Below are 25,379 nucleotides of genomic sequence, written 5' to 3' on the forward strand. Positions count from 1 at the left end.
AGCCGTGCTACAGTGTGCTAGATAGCTACGTGTGGCTGGGTTTTCTCGCAGCAAATGGCACGAGTGGCACATTACCTTTCGCACTTGTATCTACGACATCACATAATTTCTGAGAGGTAGAACGAAACGTCCTTTCTATGTTCGCTATGGCGAGTACGTCGGCAGCGCGCACATTGGCTAAAAGCGCGGATATAGTCTGGCGCAACGCCTACGCGCGCCACCCGCGGCTAAGTAACGCTACGCCGGTAAAAATTCGACGCTATGCAGTCTAGCGTTTGGCGAAGTCAGCGCGACTGACAGCGTTCGATGCGCTTAGGTGTCGCTGGCGCGGGAATGAAAAACGTTCTGTCTTGCGCCAAAGCAAAGGTCGACTGAAATGGGTTGCGAAGCTTCGGGCGAAAAGCGGTCTAGAACAACCTGTCACGGACACCGGCAAGAGTAGTTGTGGAAGCAGTGACTGAAGTGCGACTAGGTGAGACGGGAGTTACTATTGTTACATAAAAACTATTTTAAATAAAAAACAAGACATAGCTTGAATTTATTAAAATAAAATGAAATTCTAATCAATTTTATTATAATGTATATGCGGCAAGAAAATCGATAACTGATAAGAACTTTATTGAAGTGTCCTGGGGAACTTGATTTCGGCTACCCAATCAAGTTAGTGGCTCCGCCGACGACGGGGCCGGAAGGTGGTGACTCTCTGCGATGTCGCGGGCTCTCTGGACGGCTGGTAGTTGGCGTGTGAATTCCAGGCTCTTCAGCAATGCGTCCCACTTGAACTTGCATTGAATTTTGGAGCCTGCGTTGTACCGGCACAGTCAGAGCATATGGTCGAAGGAGCGGCATGCATGACAGCATTTGGAGCACGACTGCGGGAAGTTGGGGCCTATCCAACTAAGCGCTCTGGGGGTGAGGTAGGATCTCGTCTGTAAGAGTCCGAAAGTAACGGCCTGAGCCGTTACTGAGCGCACTTGTTTTTCAGCGCCCGCGCTACAAAATGCTGTTCACCCCGCTGTCAGTTCCTACGCAATGCATCTTGTGTAGCAAGCCCAGACAGGAGCACTCGCAAAGTTCAGCTGCAATTATAGGCCCCCCTATGCATGTTGTGTTGTTTTGCTTGTCAACGTTTGTAAAAGTTCTGGTATTTGGTAAGATGTATTTCGTTGTGGGTAACGTGTTTAGTCAAAAGCAGTGAGTTAGATCGCGGGATGACTTTTCACTTATCTGCTTTCATGTGGCTTCGCGTCTGACGACGCGACCGGGACACTACACAGAAAGCTTTCTTCGTCCCACAAAGAAACAATGGGTGCATAGGTGCAATCGCGACACTCACACGGCTGACGCATCCCTGCATTACTTTCCACGTGAAAAGCTCGAAATGGCGATCGCGTCGAATTGCGAGACATTCTATAATAGTGCCCTAATAGCAGGCCACCAAAAATAAATTTAGCACCATTGACAACCACAGCGACGTTGCTCCTTTTTTTTAACAGATATCGCATCACTTTACTTTTTTGTTTCACTGGAGGTATTCCCTCGTCACACAAATAAGGCAAAGCCCCATGAACAACCCCGAACCACTATCAACCACCATGAACCACCATAATTTAAATGCCATGGGCTCCCATGGAAGTTTCGTTACCAGATATTTGACCTTGCCAGAGCCGCTAGACCAGAGTGCATCGTGCACTAGCTCGGATGACCGGCAGCATGCTGGCATATAGTTCAGATGCGCTGAATCAAGCGTGATAAGAATGTACCTTCGCCAAATACAAATGCGCTCACTCACCACGCATGCGCAACTGCAATAACTGATGACTGCACTGCTGCGGACCGTGTTGAAATCGCCGATATATGCAGGGTGCAAATTTAAGCAATCCAGGCGTCAGCGACGTTACGAACCCAAGGCCGCTGCCTGGCATGCTCGAAGCGCCGTACTATATACGCCTTTCGATCGATGCCGCTCTTCATACTCTCGTTGAAATTATCTCTAATGAGTTTCAACCGCTATGCCGAGATGGTGGCACACCTAGAAGGTGTGCAACTCGGGAAGCAGGTGACCTGATGTTGGGGCTGATGCTGGTTCACCAAGTGCTGGGAACCACGTTACCAACCGAGACCCAATCAGGTCATGCGGTAGTCCTCAGCTAGCCACACCGAGTTCGGCGAGCTAGGGTTCCTCAATAGCAGTGCCGACTGCCTCGTTATTAAGGTGTTCTAAATAGGCGGGCTCGTCACGGAACCTTCCGGCGGCCGCGGTATCTAGGTTACGCAATAGACCAAAGATACATTCACCTGTAGTGGTCAACGGCAGTGTTTACGACAGGGCTGGAGTGTGCGCTCAAGTGCTCCAGTCTGGCCGCGCTACGTGGTGCGGAGCGGCATCATCCTGGACCAGCTTGCACGACGGATAATATCCACATCCAAACTGAGCATTTTGAAGCGCTAACAATAGCTTACTACGAAGCGATGTTTTACTAAAACTAACAGTGAGCCAGGATGACCAAGAGTGGGCAGGAATGTGCGCGTGCTGGCAAGCCTACGTGTAGTGTGACCTTAAGTTTCGCATGGTTATAGGCTAGTTGAGAAAGTAAATATAATAGAAATGAGCGAGACATGACGGCTACTATACGGGCAAGTATTGTGGCCAAATCAAACGTAGCAGGCTTCTTCCTGAAGTACCTAATTCCTACTGAAAGTCAAAACGCAGATTTCCGATTCCTTCAGCCTGTTCAGCAAGCTGCGTTGTGAAATACACACAGCAACAACAGGAAGAAGTACACTGATCAAAGCGCGCTTCTTCGTTGATGCCAACTATCGGCTATCGGCCAATGACATCGCTCTAAAGGAATGTGCCCACTGACATCAAAGGGCAGACGACGGCAGCACCAGCACGGGTGAGGAGAAGGCCTCTGTTGAAAAGAAACTGGTTAAGAAAACGGCGACTTCGCGCTCCGCTTCCAAGCCTCACGCGCCAAGCATGAGTGTGAAATTTGGCTCAGATGTTCACCGCAGCGTACACTATCCGCGGAATGTTCTTTCACTCAGCCTGAGGGGTGGTTCAGTCCAATTTAACAAAATTACTAATATCTAAGCAGGCTCTACTCAATATATAAACATATTCATTTCGTTCTCTGCAGGCTTACGTCCAGAGATAGACCGTAAAATCATTTCAGTTGTAGCACGAAACTCGTCGAACATATTGTATCTAGAATAGGCCAGAATTTTAATTAAGGACACGCGGACAAGTATCTGTGGCACGCTTAGTATACTGTTTCTCTTGTTTATTATTCCAGGACCGCGATGAAAGCCTTGTGGTGTGAGAAACACGTTCGCGTGCTTGGTACATTTCTTTTATTTGGGGGGAGGGGGATTCCTTTCACCTTGTAAGCCTGGCAAGCAACGTGTGTAAAGCGATGGAAAGAATAATCGATGCTAGATTAGAGGGTGGGACGAAATGCACCCGTCCGCTACCCCGAAGTATTGGAGGCAATGCAGGCGCTGGTATACGATGAATGCTATTTTGAATCTTGTAACGCATGCAGATTAGGAAAGGAGTTGCGCTAGCATAATCGTTGCGGTGTGTTTCTACATCAAGCCGGAATTTGACACAGCGAGCCATCCGCATTTTCTACATACGTCATTCCAATTAGACGTAGCCGATTGAACACTGAAACAGACTGCGATATTTCAAGCCACAGAAAATTATGTGTTAACACTGCTGACGGTAAAAACAAGCAGCGTAAAGTGAGCGCAACGTTGCACAAGGAAGTACCTCTGGCCATTTCTATTTAATCATGTCATGACTGAGTCACTTCATCTTTTGTCCATTTCTTTGCATTATTTCCTTTACATAGACAAATTGCGCACATATGACACCAGTACTCAAGCCATTCAGCAGAAACTACAAAGAGGCCCCACAATAATTAACAAACTTCTGATAAAAAGAACAGATATGAATCTTCACCATGACACAATAACTGTACTTCCTTTTACAAGAAAGTGCTTCAAAAGTTTCATCTATAGGCACATTATCAGCGCTTGCAAGTTTGACAATGTAAGTTTTTGGGCGTTGTCCTTGGCAGGCGGTTTTCATCGGACTCACAGGTAAAAAGGCATTAACGGAGACCAACTTTCTCGTTAACATTCTTTGACAATTTCGAGGAGTTATTTGTGGAAATAAAACACATCGTGAATAAGAACTTACGGTTTGATTATTAGACAATATATAGCATATTTTACCGCCGTATTTCCACCGTATTTCTGCTTGTATGCGTGCAGCGGTTCTATTCTGAAGGGGCGGGAATAGTGGATGAATAGCGTGTCGTGTAGCGAAACGAAAAAAGTGACAAGTTTCCGCAAACGTTAGTGTATGAAAAGTTAGTTGGTGGGACTGAGCCATCACCAAAGCACTGGCAGATGCACGCGGAACACCAAGACATATGCAAAGGCTTCTGGCCAGCAATGTGTTAATTGTTTGCTCTAGATTACAGGGTACACTATGTAGCACAGGAGCAAAGTATTCTATTCTTTGTCTAATGATTGCCGACTGGATGCATAGTAAGGAAGACGTTTAACTGCCCCATCTCACTCCAGCAAATTATCGAAGAATGTTGATTAGGGAGTTGACTTTATTCTCTAAAGCTTTTATTAGGGCAACCCACCATAACCGTCTGTCTATGATAATAGCCAAGAACTTGTGTTGTCGCACTAGTTGCAGACGCTGAGAGTCTAGCACGAGCTAGAATCTCTTGATGCATTTTCTTGTAAAAGGAAGTACAGCAGTTTTCTCATGTGAAGTAATAATATCTCTGCGTTTCAAGAAATCGTTAATTAGTGTCAGACCAGCTTGCAGCTTTTGCTGAACGGCTTCAGTACTCGAGTCAGATGCCCTAATGCTCAAGTCATCTGCATATAGTGAATAATTCAAGGTAGCAGGCAGGATAGGCTGTCTGTATCACTGACCGCATCAGTCTGACTTGTATCGTGATATCGAAATTCCTGCCAATTTGTTATCTTTGTAGAGCGCCGATAAGTCGAAAATCGTAGTCTGGAATGCTGCATAAAATAGATAAATGATCGCTAACCCTTGTTTCAATTTCTGGTCTTCGTATTGCTCCACATGCAATATTATTTGAGCAGAACGTGAGGTCCAGGCATCTGGAATATTTAGAGCCCCGTCGGAATGTCACTGAGCCGTCATTCAACAAACACACACCACTCTTCTGAATTGCCTTTTCTAGGTCATTTCCACGACGGTAACAGTAGGCGCTTCCCCACCTGATATTGTGCACACTGAAATCCCCGCAAAATATTACTTCTTTTGTGTGTTTCTGAAAGAGGCCTGTCAATGTGCAAAGTGAAATATTTGTAGAGGGTTGTAGATAATTAGTGACTATAGTTATATATACTCAGCCAAAACGAACTTCACATGCAACGTATTCTGGGATGTCTAACGCTGCGACACTTAGTAAGACTCATAGCAGGTCTGTTCGAACACAGATCATCGCTCTGCGTAGTCCTGAAGACCGAGAGGACGTATACACAGCGCAGTTAGCTAGTCTAAAAACGTTGTCTACACCAACCTCTGTAATACATAACACTGGAAAGGAGAACTGAGTCACCAGATTTCTAATATTCGCGCACTTAGAGCGAAGACTATTCGCGTTTCATTGGAATATCGCGACATCTTGATAGCAATTATTAATGTTTCGCCCGCTCAGTGGCTGATGTAGTGTTTTGCGATATCACTTGTTCCACCGACAATACTGCCTTCCCCTCCGGGTGGTTATTGGGCTTTGTAATGGCGGCAAGTGTGGCTTTTAAAGCACAGAAGAACATTGGTATGACAAGTTCAGCAATAGACGCAGAGGAGTTCGGCTGTTTCGTTACACTTTCTGGTTGCGATGTGCTGGTATTATGCCGCATGTTAGCCATGTGATTGCTCTTCTGACGTGGTCCCTCCTGAACTTTTTGTCGGGCTTCATGTTGACCCAAAACTTTGCCCTCAGTGTTGTGGTTTCCTTAAAACTTTTGCATATTGCCTAGAAGTGTCCTGATGCTAGGCGCGTGCGGTCGAGGTGGTTACACTGGAGACATCGTATTCATGTCTGGTTCCGATGCACCACGCTGTTGTGTGCGACCATAGGTAATGTCGTGTTCATATAGAATAGAGGCCGCTTTGTTCTGCGGGCATCCAGAAAATGATGCAGTGTGGGGCCCGTTGCAATGCGCACATTTATCTTAAGCTGTCTTATATACTTGCAGTCTTGTGATGGTGTGCTTCTGCACATATTTCTCAGCGCTTTGTTCCTCGGCAGTTTTTCGCTAAGTAGCAAAGTCTCTGGCAGTCAAAGCAGCGTTTGGCTGACCCCAGATATTCCTGTACTGTATGGCTAGTAAAGCCAATATATGCTCGCCCTGAGATTGGTCGGTCATAGCGAAATTGCAAAATTACACTTCTCACAGGGCGCGATTCACGCGTGCCAACTCCTTGACGTATGTAACGGGTCTGTCGTCCAGCCAATGCCATTCCTGCTTCTCTTAAATATTCTGTTAATTGTTCTTCTGTGTATTCTAGAGGCATGGTCCTGATTTTGCCAACATTTCATGTGTATGACTCCGGAATAAATGCATTCACTAGTAAGCCAGCCACCTGAACACATGACAACAACGTCTTGGCTGAGGCGAGTGAACTCACAGTGACTGAGAAACTTGTCTTTGTTCACTATAGATAAGAAGCTACTTTCTCTTTTGCTAGCACAACAATTTCTGAGGCTACAACATTTGGGTTCACTTTCCAAAACGTTTTCATTCAATTTGTCGGAATACTACAGGAATTCCCTCGAACCTCCTTTTTTATATGCATCATTAATGTGGTCAATCTGATTTTCCACTCTCACCTTTTTTCGCACAGCTTGCATCGTCTGACATGCTCTCAGCTTTTTTGTCGCTTCCAGAACGAGTGTTGGCGGTCAAATGTAGGAGACCCTGGCGGCTCCAGGCTGGCTCACAGGCTCGTTGGTTCCGAAGCCATTCTGTGGTAATGGCGGCCGTTGCCACGCTTGCATGTCACCATTGCTGCCTTGCCCCTCCGCAATGGTGGCAATTGAACGACATCGCTTTGTGCAGTCGCACCCATGCATTGTATCAGTGACCACTTCTGATGTTGTCCTCGAAGCCGTAAAACGTTTCCACCATAGCCGCTTTTGTACCTGATTAGCCTCGGCAGCTACGCTTCTTCCTCAGCTGCATACTTGTTGCGGACTGATGGAGATAGCAGTTGACGTCCAAAAAATCATTGACAGGCTTCGTGAATTGCTTCGTTCTTTATTTGGGTAAAAGGGAAGTACAATGTTTGCGTGTTACTTGTATATATTTAGCGTGGTTTACTGGTGTTGCACAGCGTCCACCAGCTTACCAATGTAAGCCGCTGAGTATGTCTTTCTCTTGCTTTTTTGTTTTTCTGTTCATTCAGATGTTGTCGGTGGTTAGTGGTACGCTGTCGGGTGGGGTAAGACTTGTAGCATCGATACAAAGGCGCCGATTCAAACAGCACATGCCCGTGCGTAACCATGTTGTAGGGTGGATTCACCATATAAGGCTAACTAATGTATCTGTTTCAGATCTACCGTGTTGTCACGCCAAAGCCTTGTTGGGCCTGAAAGCTTACAGTTCACATTTGAAACCGGCTTTCACGCCTCTCTCTGGCGACGACAGAGATATGATGAATCTGCTTATGTTCATAGCCACATATAGCACTGTGACCAGATGAGCCGATTAACGGCTCTGTTTTCTACGAAGTTATGCAATTAAAGAACGCTTCGTAAAATAACGGTGTCACTGAAATACACGTGCACACTCAAGCGCATAATTCCAATAATGCAGATACGTTTTTAGAAACGCACAGCTATATTTTACGCCAACCATCATTTAAACGGTTTTCGCATATTTTTTAATGCAAACCATGCATTCGGTTGTCCAATGAAGCTTGATCCGTAAATGGCGCATAAAACAGCCGGTTCTGTAACAAACAGCCTGTCATACAATGAAATTTCACCGTTTAAAACTATCCACTCTGTTGAAACAACAATTCGCAGGCTACGGCTGGGAACAGCCTTATACTAAAAGCGTTTTGCACAAGATGAGAGAAAAGTGACAGCTCTGCATGCTCCCGTGATGAGGATGACGAAAAAATAGAGCACCTTATTTTACGCTGCAAGAAATATGGCACTCCTTGTAAGAGAATTTCAGCAAGTGTACATGCTTCGGCTAGACCACCCGCTATCGTTAGGAATAAGTATCAATGTCTACCTGTTTGCTTCTGTTTTGCGTATCTCCAGGGTACGAGACACGGGTGTTATGCTGGCATCGTGGCATTCAAGACAGATCAAAGTTGAAATTGCTTACGAATCTTTATGTAATGCGAAGAATAATATGAGAAAATGTAGGTTCACTGGGCACTTGGTATCGTTTCAACATTTAAATTGAGTGAAAATTTACGTTTTCGCGCGCGAACATTCTTAGCGCTAAGGTCTCTGTTTTATTTTATAATTGTTTTTCGTATGAGCTCAACTTCGACGCTACAGAAGACAAATAGCAATCGCAACGTTTAAGTACCGCCTCTCCTTAAATAGAGTTCTTAAAAAAAGACCTTTGGCTCGTAATAAGTTGACACTTATTCAGTTCATCGCCCACGCACGCGATTCCGCAGTACTTCGAGACCTTTGACATTTCTTTGCAGCAGTTCAATGGATATGTTCCTCGACAACCAAGTGCGGCAAATCGAGCTCTGTCATCATTTGTCTTATTCGACTTTCGCTACTTCGCTGGGTCCTTTTGCTTGAAGCCATCGTGGAAATTCAATGGCACATAGCTATGTGCGCGTCAAATCACGTGCACACAAGACCAAAGGAAATACCATCTGCAAGTTGACTGCGAATACGCATGGAAGAGCTACTAACAGCTCACTGCTGTGAGATGTACCACATGGCCCCTTTCTCACGTTGTATTAAAAAACAAGTGCTAGCGCTTCCTTAGCAGCAGGCCCGACTGTCACAGCGCGGAGCGCGATGATCGCCTGTAGCGAGAAAGAAAAGCACATGGTCACGATGTAAACAACAACGATGAACACCTTCTTAAAAAATGTATCTCTTGTCGAACAGGAACTTAGGAACACCCTTTAAATAGCTTAGAGAGTTACTGTGTTCCATTAAGTTCAGATATGTTTTTTTTTTTGTATACAGCATTGACAGGTGCTTGTTGGTCTTTCTCCGATGACCTCTTTTCACCGGCTAACAAATAAACATTATCGGTTGGCCCTGGACATGCGTGTATCGTAAGTTTCGCGAATATTATCGATGGTTATATTTGTTGTCTGTTGTCACCGAACCTTGCGTAATGTGACTGTATGCGCGGCGCGAATTGCGTAGTACTTTTTGGAAGGCGCGCGGGTTACCAGAGACTTAGCTTGAACCTTCAACGAGACATGTATGAAAGGTAACGCGCTTGTCGCGCTCATCAGATCTCGATGATCGCCGACTGTGCTCGCCGCTATCGTTGTGCTTCCAGCGTCACCTGCTTTTTGCGACCACTGGTTAGCCCAATAAAAGCTTTGTTTCGTGATTCAGTTTTCTCTGTGTGTGTGTATCTTCCCCGTCACTACAAGGTGACGATATCTTCACATAGAAATTTTTATGTTAAGATCTCGCGCGTGAACGCTGTGATCAGCATCAGAAAACCATGTTTACTGAACGACTAAGCCATCACGGCAGATAAAAGAGGCATATGGAAGCAACAATACACAAATTCCTTCTCGCGATTACTCTTCTTTATTGCTTTTCAATGTACACAAGCCGATTTTCACAACGTAGAAAAACAGCAAGGAGTAACAACAAACGTTCAGATCACATCGAACCGTTACCTCTTGGTAAGTCATGACAGTGAACACTTCAGTGTTCCCAAAATATCGCGCTCACTGCTAACTTACTAGAAAATGTTAGCGTCATTTAGATTTTGCCAGAATTGCTTTTACACGCGCATGTTCATGTTTATATTTCACACCGGTACAAAAAATCAAAATTTGAGCACCTTTTAAAATCGGAAGCCCGAAATCCATTCTAGTTTCCCTTTAGTCGCTTTGCTCAGAACCAACTGCAAAAGAAAGTTTACCGAGGTGTCAATCTACACTAACAAAGTATGGGCCGAATACGTCATAAGACTACGCTAGCTTTGCACCTCTGCAACTCGAACCGGCCTTACATAGTGCTTCGTTTCTTACATGCACCCGCAGCCAGATTATTGATTGCCAAGACTGCGTTTGATGCCAGTACCTCAAAAGCATGATGTCTGTTTTTCACACGACGAAAATACCTCGGTATGTGTTGTTCTTTTGTTGTTCACTGTTTGTTCATGAAACTCAATAAGCTAAATATTGTTGACGCTAAATCTGCGGACATTGTGACATGCTTGCATGTACTCTCACCCCGCGCTATTAATCTGAGAAAAGTGTTCCTCATTGCCTCTGCATGCATTTGATAAAACATCCCTGGAGACAGGGCTACTATAAATGCATTTAAAAGAATAAATTGTTTTTCTCGGCATTTACCGCATCGAATTCCATTATGTTTGTTAGATTTAAAAGCAAAAGTTCAAATCCAGTGACTGTAGGAAGCAAATTTTTATTGAGGCTGTGAATCTTTTTTAATTGCAGAATTTTAGAAAACGTTCTATGAACTTGAGGTTAAGTGCAAGAGAGCACGTAGGAGAACAGCAGGGCCCGAAGACACAGCGCTCCCATTTTGTTGTCCTATTGCTCTCTTGCTCTCAACCTCAAGTTGTGTAGTACCAAGAAGCCCACCAGTCTAGTCTTTTGAACGATCTATTAAGACTACAACTGCTTAACTCCACTGTGAAAAATCACATCAACAATCTGTAAACCGAATAAAGAGGGGCCACGAAACACTTTTCTATCAAATCCTAGAATCATATCACTATTAAATGTCTGAGAATACCTCACCGCTAAATTTTTTTCGAATCCTTCAAGCACAAGAAAAGTTAAATGTAATAGTCGGAACAATCAGTGGCTTTCTCTCTTCTCTCATTTCCACTAGCGCGTTGGAACTTTATGCAGGGGAGACGGCAAAGAAGCGCAACAAAGCAATGCGCCTCCCTCCCCCCCCCCCTCCGCGTTTGTGTGCTATGCTTTTCATCTCGGGGGCCACACCCACGGTAGACGCAACATAGGGAAACGGTCACGTTTGGGCCTGCAGTGCAATGGTGAAATGGTCTTTCTGTTGTTGATGATGTTTTAGATTTCAGCTTTGTTTTTATTTATTTAACTCAAATCAATAATTATTGTTTTACTGAGAATAATCTTGCAGAGATGCAATCAGCCAATAGCTGTTGTGGATCCAACTGCATGGCGACCGTGCGGAAACGAGAGCAAGAAATTTTTTTACTGCTTTTGACACAATGTAATGCAGTAATATTTGGCTCACATGTTAATAGGAGCCTAGTTAAAAGATCAGCAAACATTTTCTTACCATGTTTGAGACGAGTTTCAGTGCCCCTTTAATGATATACTTAAAGTAGGCAAAATGATATATTAAACATTGCTATGAAGTATATTGCTATTTGTGCATAAGACTTGAAAAACTCCTAGAAAAGTTGTAAAGAAATTCGCATAGGCTGTAAAATAATACATCAAATGTCTCCACTTTAGATGCTCTAATATATGCACCTTACAGAAGTGCGATATGTGCTTTCTGTGTAAAGTTACGGGTTTGTAAACTTCGTGCATTTCTTTTCTTCAAGACTTCCAAATTTTAGGCAATTCTAGTGAAGAAACTGTGGCCCTGAATCCCTACTGATCTTCCTACACTCACTAAATTTCAGCTTTCTTCTCAAATGCAACAAATTTTACTAACATCTGTCCAGGGTTTATCTCAGAAAAACATTTCTACGTTTTACATGTGCTCTAATTGGCCGTATAGGAGTTCGACCCGAGCTTACAACCCAGTATAGGAAAGCACGATTTTTTAAACACAGTTACGATGTGCGCGACAGGCAGTATGTCTTCCGACAATAACCTATACTATTAAACACTGTGCTTATCTTTCAATGTGTCCACCATAAATTTGCGGAATCGTTCTGTCTTAAGCATGCAGATTACTGCAACAATTGATTACAACCATACATTATACACGACCATACAGATATACAGACAGACCAACCATACAGATATGCACGAAACCGTGCGTCATTTTTTTTCCTAACAAGCATGGCATTGCAACTCAGCCACTAACGGCTGGCTACAGTCTTACTACGGCAAAGAGAAAGCCGAACGATCAAGCGACATACTCTAGATCGTGACCTTACCAATTCACGGTTCTTGGCACCCTTCTCACTGCTGCAGATAAAAGTGCAGCAGCCTATCTGTCAAGCGGCTCAATATCTGTTATTAGAAACGAGATGTCGTTACATGCTCTAAGTCTAAACGTGAAGAGACCGTTCTTACAACATGGTTAAAATAACAACAACGACACTCGTTTCATCACCACAGGCCACATTTTGTTCGTACGAAGATAGTAAGCACGTTCAGAGGAGTATATAGCGTGTAGACTGTGCTTCCAAGTGGCTGACAACAATTATCTCCATTATCTCTCCTTCTCATTGGCTAAAATTGATTGCCATCAAGGACTCGATCCACCTACAGATGCTTCAGTGGCTCGTCGGATAACCCAGATCGTATTTCCAGCAGTCCGACATAGCTGCACAGCGGGACAGTAACTATGCGAGTGCACAATACGCCCGCTAGATAGGAAGACTGTCCTTCAAACATGTGTCACGGAACGCTAACAGTGTCTGGACAGTCATCCGTAGCACAGCGAAAAAAAAAAAGCGAGTTGCAACCTTGCTGTGCTAGAACCACAATTTCTCACTGAGTATTGCCTCCTCTAGTTGCCATCGATGAGTACGGCAAATAGAAACGAAGGCTGTGTGGCCGCAATCAAACAGCGATCCAATGCCACCACGTTCTCAGTGTGATTAAAGCATCTGCTGCAGCTGGTGGCACTGAGCGCCTATCCTGGACGGCACCAAGCCATGCCCGGCCGATCAAGCCAAGGTCAGCGGCTCTCCCGAGCCTGCCAGCCCTGAATATAATTGAGATTCCAAGCGAGGCAAAGCCAGGGTTGACTTCAGCCGGCGGCTGTGAGACTGGCCATAGTTGAGTTTTCTCGCAATGCTGTGACCGCTGACCTCGTGGAAGACAGCAATGCAGGTGGTGGTGTCGGAATCCGGAACATCACCTCGTTCTCCTTGCGTACTGCGAAGACAAAATAGAAAACAAAACAGGACACCCGTTATACAATATTTTCACAAACCCATGCGTTCCTTTCCTTCGAATTTTTCTTTTTGAATATCGCGATGGAAAAGTGTCAAGATGGTGTATATAGCGGCTACAGTGTGGAGAGCCAAGTCAAGAAGATGGGCATCGTTCTCAGGTACCTTAGTACCTCGAAAAGCATCTTTATTTTCTTATGTTTGATGTCGGAGCAAAAGTTCTCACTGTACGGGGATTTTTCTCACTGCACCCAAGCTGATTTCTAATCATATTCGCGGAGTCCAACTAAACGAAACATAACTGCTATAATGAATCACTGTGAACCAGTACTCTCGGCTACTTCAGCCATTTTAGGTTTTTAGGGTGCGCTAAAAGCTAGGCACACGAGTGTTACAATGCCCCTCCCAATGCAATGTGGATTCCACGACCTCATGCCTAACCATAGAGCACTACGCCCACTGATAAACAGCGGTGGGGTATATCAAATGGGCTTAATTCACAAATTGGCGACGCATATAAAATCCCAGACAGCAGACAAAGATATTACACAGACCTTTGCAAAGGAGTTCTCTTGTTGCACTTTTGTACCACGAACGATAATTACAGGCGTTCTGCTTTTCCCCTCGCGCGTTGCTGCACTACGTGCACTGGTGGGTCATGCTCGCAAAATGACCAGAATTAAATGAGACACACTGGCTCAGGCCTTCCTTGCTTATTACCTTTTCACAAGGTTGCTATAGCCCGTCCAAGTGGTTCCGGACAAGACATTTTTACATCCTTCGTAAAGGGCGATACACTCTGGGCAAGCCGACCCCGCAAACGCACTTCCCGGTGAGCAGAGATGCGTTTTATGCTTTTTTTTTTAAGTTACGCAGCCTGCAATCGCACTTGCTTAGTCAACTGCGGCGCCCTTTTTCGTCAAAGGTGCTCCGACGTAACTTCACTCTTCTACCCCGTCTGTGGCTAAGAGTAGCTTTCATGAACATGTATAGCCCTTTGATATTGGATTGGCCAAGAAACAAAGCCTACACCGTGGCAAGTATGGGTGCACTGAAAGGATCGCACATCCTCTCCGTGAAAAGTTTGTACGAAGTCCGCAATAAGTAGAGTCTCTATCACGCTACACTTGTTGGATAACCATTCCCTACTGGATGTTATGACTTGTGCACACTGGTCACGACCGATGATTGTGCAAACGAATGTGAAGGGTCAGTTGCGTTTTCTAAAAGCGATATCATAGAATTTTAGAAAAGGGGCCCCAGATGATTTGCGGCCCCGAGGAAACAGGGTCAGATTGTGTCACTGCCCATGCACGAGACGCAAAGATAGTTTAGCATTTTAGCGGGCGACAGTACTTCACGAAAATAGCGCTCCGGAGCTAAACTTGACGCAATTTTTTCTGCCTATACATATGGCGACATCTGTCGACGTGACGGCTTTCGCCTAGTACTACATTCCACCTAAGTCCTCGTTAACATGCAGCCATAAAAATCAAGGAACGATGTCGTAGGCTTTCGCTTTCACTCATTTCACGTAAACGACAAGCCATAAATCATTGTTATTTCTAAGATCGGCAGCTGAACTTGAAGGCCGCCGGGCCTAACAGAAGCGCAACTCGCTGCTAGGGAGATGCCCGTCTCCTCCCTACGTCGGCCGAAATTTAATTATAAACACTGTACAGTAGTGCTCCAACTTGCTGTTCTTGATGAAGCACGTGACGAAAGATCGATGATTTTGCTGCATTTTAAATTATTTTTTGATGAAGCTAGCACATTCGCTCTTGAAGCGCTGCAAGCGCACGACCCAACGACCAAGCGCTCAACCTTATTCTGAAATTCATTACTCTCGGAAAGGCCACGTTCGCAAAGCGTTGCGAGGCCGCAAAGATAGGGGTGCCTATTCGAAAACACTTCAAAGTTTCGCAACAGATCATTATCGTTGACGGTAGCATGAATGACAGAAGCAACGGGACGACGAGAGTACGAAGACTAAAATACCTTAATCACATTTGAGACAGCAATGAGATAGGATCTGCAAAATTATCTAGAACGTTCTAAGTGTATTGGGGAGTTGGTGGAGGGGGGTTCGTTCATTAGGTTCAAGGAGCAAAACAAACAGTGTAATTCGAGTCATTTCTTCAAGCGGGTAGCTTTTCTTTATTATTATTATTATTATTTTGTTTTGCTCTTTTGCCGTTTACGTACTTTCCGGCTGGCAGCCATGGCCGAAGAGTCATGCGCCGTTCCGCTCTGCCAGGGTGAAAGGGACGCCTTTCGAGTCTCCCCCTTCCCGAGAAACATTCAACCACAACACAACGAGGCCCGGCGCGCAGCCAGGGCCCTAGCACTCATCAAGACTGCCCTGTAGAACCCAGAGCTCGCTCCTTTGTCGACGCGGTGCAGTATCCTGGACCAAACACGTACGCGGCCACGGCGACTGACCCTCAGGGCAAGATCCTGAATGAAGCGTCTATGCAACACTCGACGGCGCCCGTCGCACAGCCAGTCGCAGTGGCACTGGCTCTTTGCGAACCCGGCCGCACGCAGATCTTCACGGACTCCCGGTCGGCGGCGGTAGCCTTTCTCGCCGGCTCGGTCTCAGCTGAGGCTGCGGCGGTGCTGAGGGCCCGCAAGCCAGACACGGCCCGGCACGTCATCACTTGGTTCCCGGCTCACATGGGCCGGAACGTCTACGCCGGGTCGATCAACCCCAATGAGCTGACCCACGACCAGGCGCGAGGCCTCGTCAACCGCGCCGGTCCGGGGGGCCCGGCTTCACAGGTCATCGACTGAAGCACGGACCCGCTTCTTGCTTTCCGCAACATCACTGCTCACTACCAGCTGGGACGCAGGAAGTTTCCGGCTCCTCACCCGAAGCTAGGCAGACCCCAGGCCTCGGTTCTGAGAATGCTGTAGACGGGCTCCTTTCCACCGCAATCCAGGCTGAGCCACTACATCCCGGGTGTGGATCCCCGCTACCTCGACTGCGGCGAGGAAGGGTCCACCTTGAACCACATGCTGTGGTAATGTTCTGCGTTGAGTGAGTGAGTGAAGTAACTTACACCTCTCGTCATTCAACAGGCAAGAAGACTGGGAAGAAGGTGGCAGCGTGTCTGTTGGTGAGATATGCCGCTTGGTCTTGCCAACTTAGCATAGCTGTGCTTAGACCGACTGCCACAGTGTGTGAAATCTGCAATATTTTGCCGCAAACGGCTGGAGGAGTACTTGATGAAAAAAACAACCTAGGCAAGGAAGCACAGGTCCACAGCCGCTGTCGTGGCATTGATCTCGGGCTTCTTTCCTTTCTTCTTGGCACTGCTCGCAGCCAGTCGTTGCTTTAATTCTTTTTAACAAATTGAATCGGACATTGAGAACGAATATAAAGGATGATAGCAATCCCAAAAATTATTGCTCGACACGCTTTAGCGTTGTAGGTTTCACGAAAAATCACAGTCACCAAACACAAAAGAAATTGGGCGATGCGGTTACCAAATTTAGGAACCGACCATCTCAATAGCATTTACTCGGTGTATGGCGAAATTTGTTCTCTTTAGCTAGCATGCGCACTTTCGAAAATCAAGAACTCAAGTTGGATGCCTTACGTTATTTATAAGGGACAGTGAATTTCTCCAATGACTTCCTTGGCTTCAATACCCTAGCTCCCGCTACATTGCGAATCCCGATTTTTGGCAGCACCGACACCGTGAGGTAGCATACAAAGTTTATTTTCCTATCACTGGTTACTAAGCTCACGCGCTATACAAGATGCTTGCGGTTAAAAAGACGTTCCGCATCCCCCATCACGGCTGTGAGTGCCGCTGCTTAACACTTGCAGGACTATACCTACAATACAACTGCACAAATACTCAAGAAATTGAAATTTGAGAATGGCCGCTGCACTAACACAACGCTAGATTATTGCATTCTTATTGCGGAAGATTGTGGCTCGGCTCACCACCCGCGGCAAATTCTTGTCCACTTTCACGTCATCTTTTCTTATTATTTCGGCATTTGTACTAAAATGAACGGTTAATTTCATTCACACTTTCCATGGCTTCGTTGTCTGTTGACGACACGTGGTTGTAACTATTACGAAATACCAAGCCTCTCGACTTTCCTTATTATTCTCACTCATTACGTCCAGGTTAGTGGTTCATAACACCCTTTTCACCAACTGAAAATTCGGGTTAGCTATTATTATTTGTTTTAATAGGTAACGAAATAGTACTAGTTCCCCTTGCTATTTAAACGACATAGTTTCCGGAAGGAGGACTGTGTATTCACACGTGGCTTCTAAGCGCAATTGTTTTCCTCATAAAAGAACCGGTTGGGCGACTTCTCCACTGCCTGCCAATGAACGCGCGCTGCAGACTCCAGAAGCGTTGGTGATTAGAAAAGAATAGTTATTGACACTGACCATGCTTCGATAGCTTAAATGTAAAGGTATAAAAGGGAGGAGAACTGTTGAGTAAGTTTGAAAACAGCACAAACGACGTTAATAAAGAATGCGCAACCTCCCGTGAACCAGGATATAAAACATTGAGCACCCTCAAGTTCACCACCATTGCACGCACGTCGGTTTTAGTAAACCTTCAAGTTGAAAAATGAACCAGGGAAATGAAAATTACTTCGTCTTTCGTGTGATTCAGTCGACTACAAATATCCATTAGCTATAATATCGCAAACTCTAAATAATATTGGTTTTATGCTTCTGCATTTCACGTTTTCTTAATTTTAGTGTTCGTCCCTGCAATTCACTATCGCTCGGTGATAACCCATCCTGAAGGATAAAGTCGGTTACTATCAGGTCTGGGTCATTTTCAATCCCCGGCAGCGAGACCAATGCATGTGAAGTGACCTTTCAGGAAGCACCCCTGCAGAGAGAACGTGAGATACCGCTTTCTATTTTTAGTATAATCAACGTGGTAAACGGAAAAGAGTTGCCGGGGACAAGTGGCTGGGTCTACGCCAACAGTAGCGAAAGGAATTGAAAGAGGAGAAAAAAATTACTTTAATAAATAAAAGCTACGTAAGAGTTCTTTCGGATCCCCAGGAGGAATCTTCGTTGTGCCCAGGTTTCCTCCATCTAAGCGGGACGTGAGGTAAATACAGATACTAAGCAAATTACCGCCACCACCAAGTGGGCAAAGTACCCGTTCTTTTGTTCGTCCCACGCAGGTGAACTGATAGGACAGCAGCGCTGCTCCAAGCAAAATGCCGCAGGTCACCATAGGTTGGTCACCACTTTTGTTTTGCCTAGATTTTCTCTTGTAGACTTTGCTCTGTGGGGCGGGTTCTGGTATCTTTCTGTGGGAACTCAACAGCACTGCGACTATATGGCTCCTTTTCTTTTCTTCTTTTAGAGAGAGAGAGAGCTCGAAACACACCACTGCGCGTGCATTATCGCAAAACGTATACAGGAAAGGAAGAAGGAAGTCGAGGTTTGTTATCTAACGCCGTTTTTGTGGCTTCATCCAACTTTCGCCAGAAATGCGTACAACAAGCATGAAGAACGACAATTTCATTGGCTAATTTTAAAAAATGAAAAATGACTGCGTGCGTTCGTTCGCTACAATTAAATGTAGGCTCATTGCTATCTCATTACTTTAGGTATATGCACACTTGCAAGCCCTACAATTTTGCCTGGCATTGTATGACGTAGCGCAAGCCTGGATTGTAATTTTCTTTAGGTTTAGCACTTACGATTCTTTTCAGTCAAGTTTAGAGACAAAAAGCCTCCATCAATTGTATGTATCTATGTTAGCAGTGTCGTTGCATGTGAAGATATTGGTATTGCCCCACCCCTCGGTGGTGATGATTTCCCGCATCGGAATGTACCGAACTTTTCCTGATAATTCAAGCTCAATTTATGAGGCATTAGTCTTGAATTCGTAGTGAAAAACGCGCAAAAGAAAGACAACGGTAACATTTGCTCTTTGTAACCCGTAGTAGAGCAATTTTTCTTAGCCAAGAGAGTGACTCATATCCTCAGTTCTACAACGCGGTGGTAGGCACGTGGCTCGACCTTTATTGCGATGCCAATTATAGGGACATTCAATAATTTTTATTGACTGCCATGGCGCCGTATTTCTGTGGGACGTCCTACAAAGAACACTTAAAAAAGAATTGCCGATAAGCCCTTTTGGAATCCGGTTTCTTCCACGTGCAGAAACAGGGGAAGCGCCGAGTGATATGCTAATGCTGCTTTGCATGCACAGCGTATGGAGGACGAGAATGGACATCAGACATTGTCATATACAGGCTCACTCAGCAAGACACTATTTTGTTGAGAGCATTATATACACACGCAACTTGTTCAGAGCACTATGTGAACCCCCGGAATGGCTTCCTGTACTAGACCAATTGGCTTCTGTGAAGCCCTTCTAAACACCTTACACTGGCCGAGCTGTGGCTGGTGTTTTTAGAATATGTACATGTCGTGTAATTGATCTTTTTGTTTGCGTTTGTGAAAAGGCAATAAAGAAAAAAAAAACCAATTATAGGGACACTCCAGCTGCATTTCTTCTCTGGCGTCAGCATCGCCGTGACGTTCCGTATAAAGCCCGAGGGCAAGAAAATCGTTGCCACGCGCCGTATGCTCTATGCGCGAGTGAAAGCATGCAAGGGTGAGTTGGCGATCGCGGCTCAATCTTGGGCACAGGATGGACGAAAGCAGGGAGGAAGCGCACCGCCTTCCGTCACGCGCAAGGCTTTGGGGGGAGGGGAGGGAGGGTGACGTGTTCTACTCCGGGCGCGCCCGCGTTCTACTAATGGGCGCACCAGTCCGCATTTTTACAATTGCTAGTAGGTACAGCGGGGCGCGACGTTTTTCGCGGCGCTCGATGTTTCTGAGCAGGCGTGAGTAAGAGCGGGTGCGAGAGAGAAAATCCGGGGCCTTTGCTCCTTGACTATGTGACTCTGCCGAGGTACTATGGAGGAGGTTTCTTGGCGCGTGCTGTATGCGTTTATTCTCTAGACATGCCGGCATTGAGGAGGGCGGTCGAGTTTGTTTACGCTCCGCCGCTGGCTGCCCGCGCGGTGAGGCAGTGGGAACGGGCGCCCTCATTCGGTAATCGCCGTGTCTGAAGGAGCAAGGTTCTGACTCATGCTGTATAAGTCGTAGGTTGCTTTTTTCATCGCGACAATAGATTGAATTTTTTTACAAGCACTGATCCTGGAGGGCACATGTAACCGCCAAACGGAGGCCTCAGGAGAGCACCTGAGGTTACAATAAAGCAGATGGTGCAGCATCTCCAGGGCACCCAAGGCGTAGCGGGGGTTTCGAAGCTGGAAGCAGGGCGGTCCTTGTGTTGGGGCCGTAGAGGCTGAAGCGTGCCAGGTGGTGTTCGCATAAAAATTTGGCTGCCCACTATCGCGGACAGCCGGTCTTATAGACCCCTGGCAGCGCAGGCCTCGGCGAGCCCCATCCCACACACCAGTACGGGTTCAAGCTTTGGTGTCCGCGTTGCCGCTTTGGTGTCCTTGAGGCGCCGCCAATAGTGCGAAATAATGACACACTGTTACAATTAGTAAAAGCCATGATTGATCAGATATAATTACGACCAGCCGCCAACAGCATGAACGCAGCAGGTCTGTCCGGCATAGCGGTCGCCATATCGGGCGTCAGTGCCAGCTGCTTCACCTGTTTTATCGCAGCCAATAATACGAAATAATGACCCGTTGTTTCAATTAGTAAAATCACGATTGAATAAATATGGTTACTTCCAGCCACCAACTTGTGGCGCTAAGTTCAGCAGTACCGAGCGTCGCGACTTCTTCCGGCACGCCTAGGAACAAACGCGTACAACACGCCCTAGAAACTCCTCCACAGTGCGTAGGCAGAGTCATATACTCAAGGAGCAAAAGTCCCTACATTTCTTCTCTCGCATCCGCTCTTGCTCGCGCATACGCGCAAACGTCCGGCGTCTCCGCAAGTGCCACGCCCCGCTGTACCTACTAGCAATGGTAAGTACGCCACCCGGGTGGCCGCGCGCGCCCAGCCAGGCCACTGTATCTTGAAAGCCATCTGCGACGGGTACACAGTCCCCGCTGCGCTGTGTTGTCGCGGTGAACTTCGTGTAGACTCGAGCGGCAGCACGAAAGTCAATTCGCTCACTGCTGCTGCCGCGTTTCCTCACTACAGAGTTTTGAGAGCGCGTTTCCGCGGCCATCAACTGAGATGTGTTCACGTTGGCTTGTGCGCGCGTGACCCCATGCATGTTAATTTAGTTAGTACGCCTATGTTTAGGTTTATAGGGCTGATAAAAGTACTATCCTTACTTCTTATAGCTGGCCCCTAATTTGCTATCAGGATCAATGCTTCACCTCTCGGACGAAATCAGCCTTGTTTTTTTTTTCATAGAAGGCTACATATTTAGGAGTTCTTTATCATTTATGACACTCATATATTTTTTTTTCAGAACAGTGGTTCAATGTACATTTGTTGTATGCCAAGCGTGCATACATGGCAGGTGTCGAATTTTATCTTTTATATTTTCCTCGCTTGGAGCCAGCTGGTTGATTGTTTCCATAGGGCAAGAATTCCCTAACGGCGCTTTCGCCGGATCAATGGCTTAATGTGAATAAATAACACCCGGGAGAATGAGGAAGCGGTGACGTAAGCGAAAAGTTGAAGCATACAAAGAGACATTTCAGAAGGTTCTCGCTTTTGTAATCCATTATAATGTGATTTTTCACTATGCGACACATCATTACAGTAAGCTGATTTTTTATTATTGCAATCAACGTTGAAGCTTTCAGGAATGCTCTTTTACGAAACACTGCTAATTTTTCACTTCTAAATGTAAATCATCAAAGTTTTGCAGCAGAAAGTTTCTCTATATCTTTTTATTAATGTGCGCAACACCGGAAAAGCTCGAGTTTAAGGTCCGGCGGCAACATTGTGTTTATGAAAACGCGGATGCTTTTGTCTCATGAATCTCATGGCGCGGCAAAAACGTGGAAAATTAAGCGTTGTGATTCACGAGCTACATGTTGTTCTCCGATATTTCAGATCTGTCTTCTGACTTCGTAAACCATGGTTTCCACGGGCCTCGACTGTAAAGGGTACTTTGTGCCTCCGCAAAGCCATGAGACAGCATTGGAAAAATTTTCTATAGCTTGAGCCTTTGTACATCGCGATTCACAATCATCATAATCGTGAACCTATTTTTATGTCCACTGCAGGACAAAGGCCTGCTCCATCGATATTAAATTTCCACTGCCTTGTGTTATAGCTGATTGCAAGTGATGTCTGCAAACTTTCAATTTTAATTGCACATTTCAATTATCCGCTAAAAATTTACGGTCACCTGCACCAAAAAAAGGGAAGAAGGAAGGGAGACGAATAAATGAAAGCTCTCGAAGCTTCGTCGAGCCATGACTGCTTCAAGAAACGTCGTGCAGCTACAATGCAGTTTGAATGACGCTGTTGGTGCTGTTCCCCATTGCTTTGCAATAGCTGCGTTATGACTGCCTTTACAGCGCTACCAGCTCGGGTACCACTTTCGCAGTAGGAGGAAGTGACCTCACATAACACTAAATATAGTTAGGCCGTAAGCTGAGTCATATGAGTGCGATTATTATCATATTACGATGTAATATAAAAAGCATATTTAAATTTGTTGGAACGATCTCTTGCTAAATGAAATGACGTCCCCCGTGGCGGCGATAATTAGAGGAGGCAAGCACGACACCAAGACAACCCAATATTTCAGATAATAAAAGAAAGCTAGTCAAAAATTGAGCAATCAAACAACTGGTGTTTGCCGTATTTCGGACCACAGCTTGAACTGCTTACATCACAAAAACTAAACCTTTATTTTTTTTATACTGAGTCAAAACTCCACAGATTGCGACTCTTTTAATACGGTAGGTATATTTTTGTACTCAAACCCCTGTTACCATGTTAAGAGGACTAATACAATACTATTTTTCTAAATTAAATTATCGGGTTCTACGTGCCAAAACCACGTTTTCATTATGAGGCACGCTGTAGTGGGGGACTCCAGAATAAGTTGGACCACCGGGCGTTGTTTAACGTGCACCTAAATCTAAGTACACGGATGCGGCTATTCTTTTGTGGAAAGGTACGGTTTCTCATTGCTCAACATTTGTATATTGCAAGAGCTGTCAGTGCACTAAGTGACCGTAAGTAATGGCTGTAGCCGTTGCTGTTTTTTTTTTTCGAGCTTTAAAAGATCTAGGTAACCATAGTGCTTGTAAGGACTACTGAGCAGTTGACTACTACAACGTCATCTCGTGGGGGCTCATTATTACGATACCTAAATTCAAGCCGCACAACTTTTTCACAATTATTGAGGACTCCATAGAAGGTTTCTATTTTTTTTATACGAGACTGTGCTCCGTCCCGTTATTTTAATGATTTAAAAGAAAAGCACTCGTATCAATATACCACGCTTGGCTGCTCATCTACTTCGACCGTCTTATAGGACCACTGCTACTACGTAGCGCACACAAAGTAGCTAAACAATGCCGGTGCGTGAGCGGCGGTCTTTCTGAAACTGTGGCAGATGGACACAATATAAAATACTGCAACGGCAATGAAACAAGCTCGCCACGCCAATTCAATTCAATTCACTTCAAGGGGGGTTGTTACTACGAACATAAGCTTCAAAACCCATTTGCTGTCCCCTGCATAAAGTACACACATTAGGTAAACGCAAAAAAAATTACTAAGACTCCTTTGTTCTAGTATGTTAGAAGTATTTGCATTTTAGTCAATAGATTCATGCTTACAAAATATAATCCTGCACTAAATCTAGACGAAACATGCACAACAAGATGGGCGCCTTAGCCTTCACCATACCGTTTTTCTTGTCTCTGTTTTATCTCATTTAAGGCTGGCTTTATGAGTTACCCTATAAGTATTTTGAGAAGACCAGCCTCAATCTTTTGCTTAGAGCGTTATCAAACGTTTGGTTAATTGCTGCACTAAATAATCCATGAAGAACTGGGTGCGCACAGTACAAATTTACTTTTGATATCTAGGTATTGCTCAAGCAGCTTGCGTTACGTTTTGTAAAGCTTTGGAATATACCAGAAACCAGAAACCACTACATTTCTCCCTTTAACTATTTCTAATGTGATGCAAGCGGAGGGACTCAGTATTATCCTCATTTTGCACGAATAGATGTCCGACGTTTACCCATCAGTGGGTTATTTGGCACTAATTAGTCAAAATCAACCACACAGCGACAAACTCATGCTATTGAACATCTAAATAAAAGCCGCTAAGTTTTAAGAAATGAGGGAAAGATTCACCTGCTAGCTATATTGGGTTTTAATGTGAACAAAACAAGACTACGTTTTATAAAAGAATTGAGCACTCTCGCCCGACAGGTGAAGCGTTTCACGCGACTGCAAGGTTCAGCGTTGCGCTGAGGTTCTTCGCACGGTGTTCTCAGAATACGCGGCGGTGACATGTTGGCGTGACACAGCACGCGAGACAGCTGCTACTGCCCAGCAGAAACAGCGCTCTGGCAGTTACCAGGCGTCTCACAACGCTGGCACGATAAGGAGCACCACCACCGTCTTTGCACATCACTGGTGCAAGTCACTAAAAGAACACCGCCAGCATTTGCAGCTTGTCAAATAACGTCAAAACAAAGTCTAGTGTCAGTTACACTCGGACAACTGCATACGCTTCGGTGTGGCATGCACACAGTTGTTCAAAAGGCGCACAATGCTTATGCCAGAGGTGTGAGGCAGAAGGCTGCCCTTGCTCCACTAGAGAGTCTCTTCAAATTATATTGAAAAGAATGAAACGAAAACACGTAAAAGGGTTGGCGTTCAGAGTGTGTTGAAAGGAGCTGGAGGATGCGTTCACTTAGCTTTCGTCACTTTTTCAACGGAACACACAGCGCGTCTCTCATGTCTCTAGAGACCTTCCAGACCTGCACGCACGGGCCACGCATGAGTCTCCATACTGTGACAGTACGACGTCGCAGACGGCAATGAGAATGGCGATGGTGCAAATCACCTCGAGTGTCCGCGTACTTGCTGTCGCAATA

The 25,379-nt window shown here is 45.4% G+C and overlaps 1 protein-coding gene across 3 annotated transcripts in view; it reads right to left on the minus strand.

The window, feature by feature from the left end:
• Positions 1-651: 651 nt before the first annotated feature.
• LOC135913342 (uncharacterized) overlaps positions 652-25,379 on the minus strand; it is a 181,335-nt gene continuing 156,607 nt past the window's right edge. The window contains exon 3 of one of the 3 annotated variants that reach the window (XR_010567972.1): positions 652-802. Coding sequence is in view for 1 of the 3 variants with exons in the window: in XM_065445933.1 (XP_065302005.1) it covers positions 13,203-13,330 (128 nt within the window). In the remaining 2 variants the exon portion in view is untranslated. Of the gene's footprint in view, positions 803-11,286; positions 13,331-25,379 lie in introns of those variants that run through there. The other 2 variants (XM_065445933.1, XR_010567969.1) reach the window with 2 other exon arrangements.

Source organism: Dermacentor albipictus, chromosome 4, assembly GCF_038994185.2.
Source record: "Dermacentor albipictus isolate Rhodes 1998 colony chromosome 4, USDA_Dalb.pri_finalv2, whole genome shotgun sequence".
Classification (NCBI taxonomy): Eukaryota; Metazoa; Arthropoda; class Arachnida; order Ixodida; family Ixodidae; genus Dermacentor; species Dermacentor albipictus.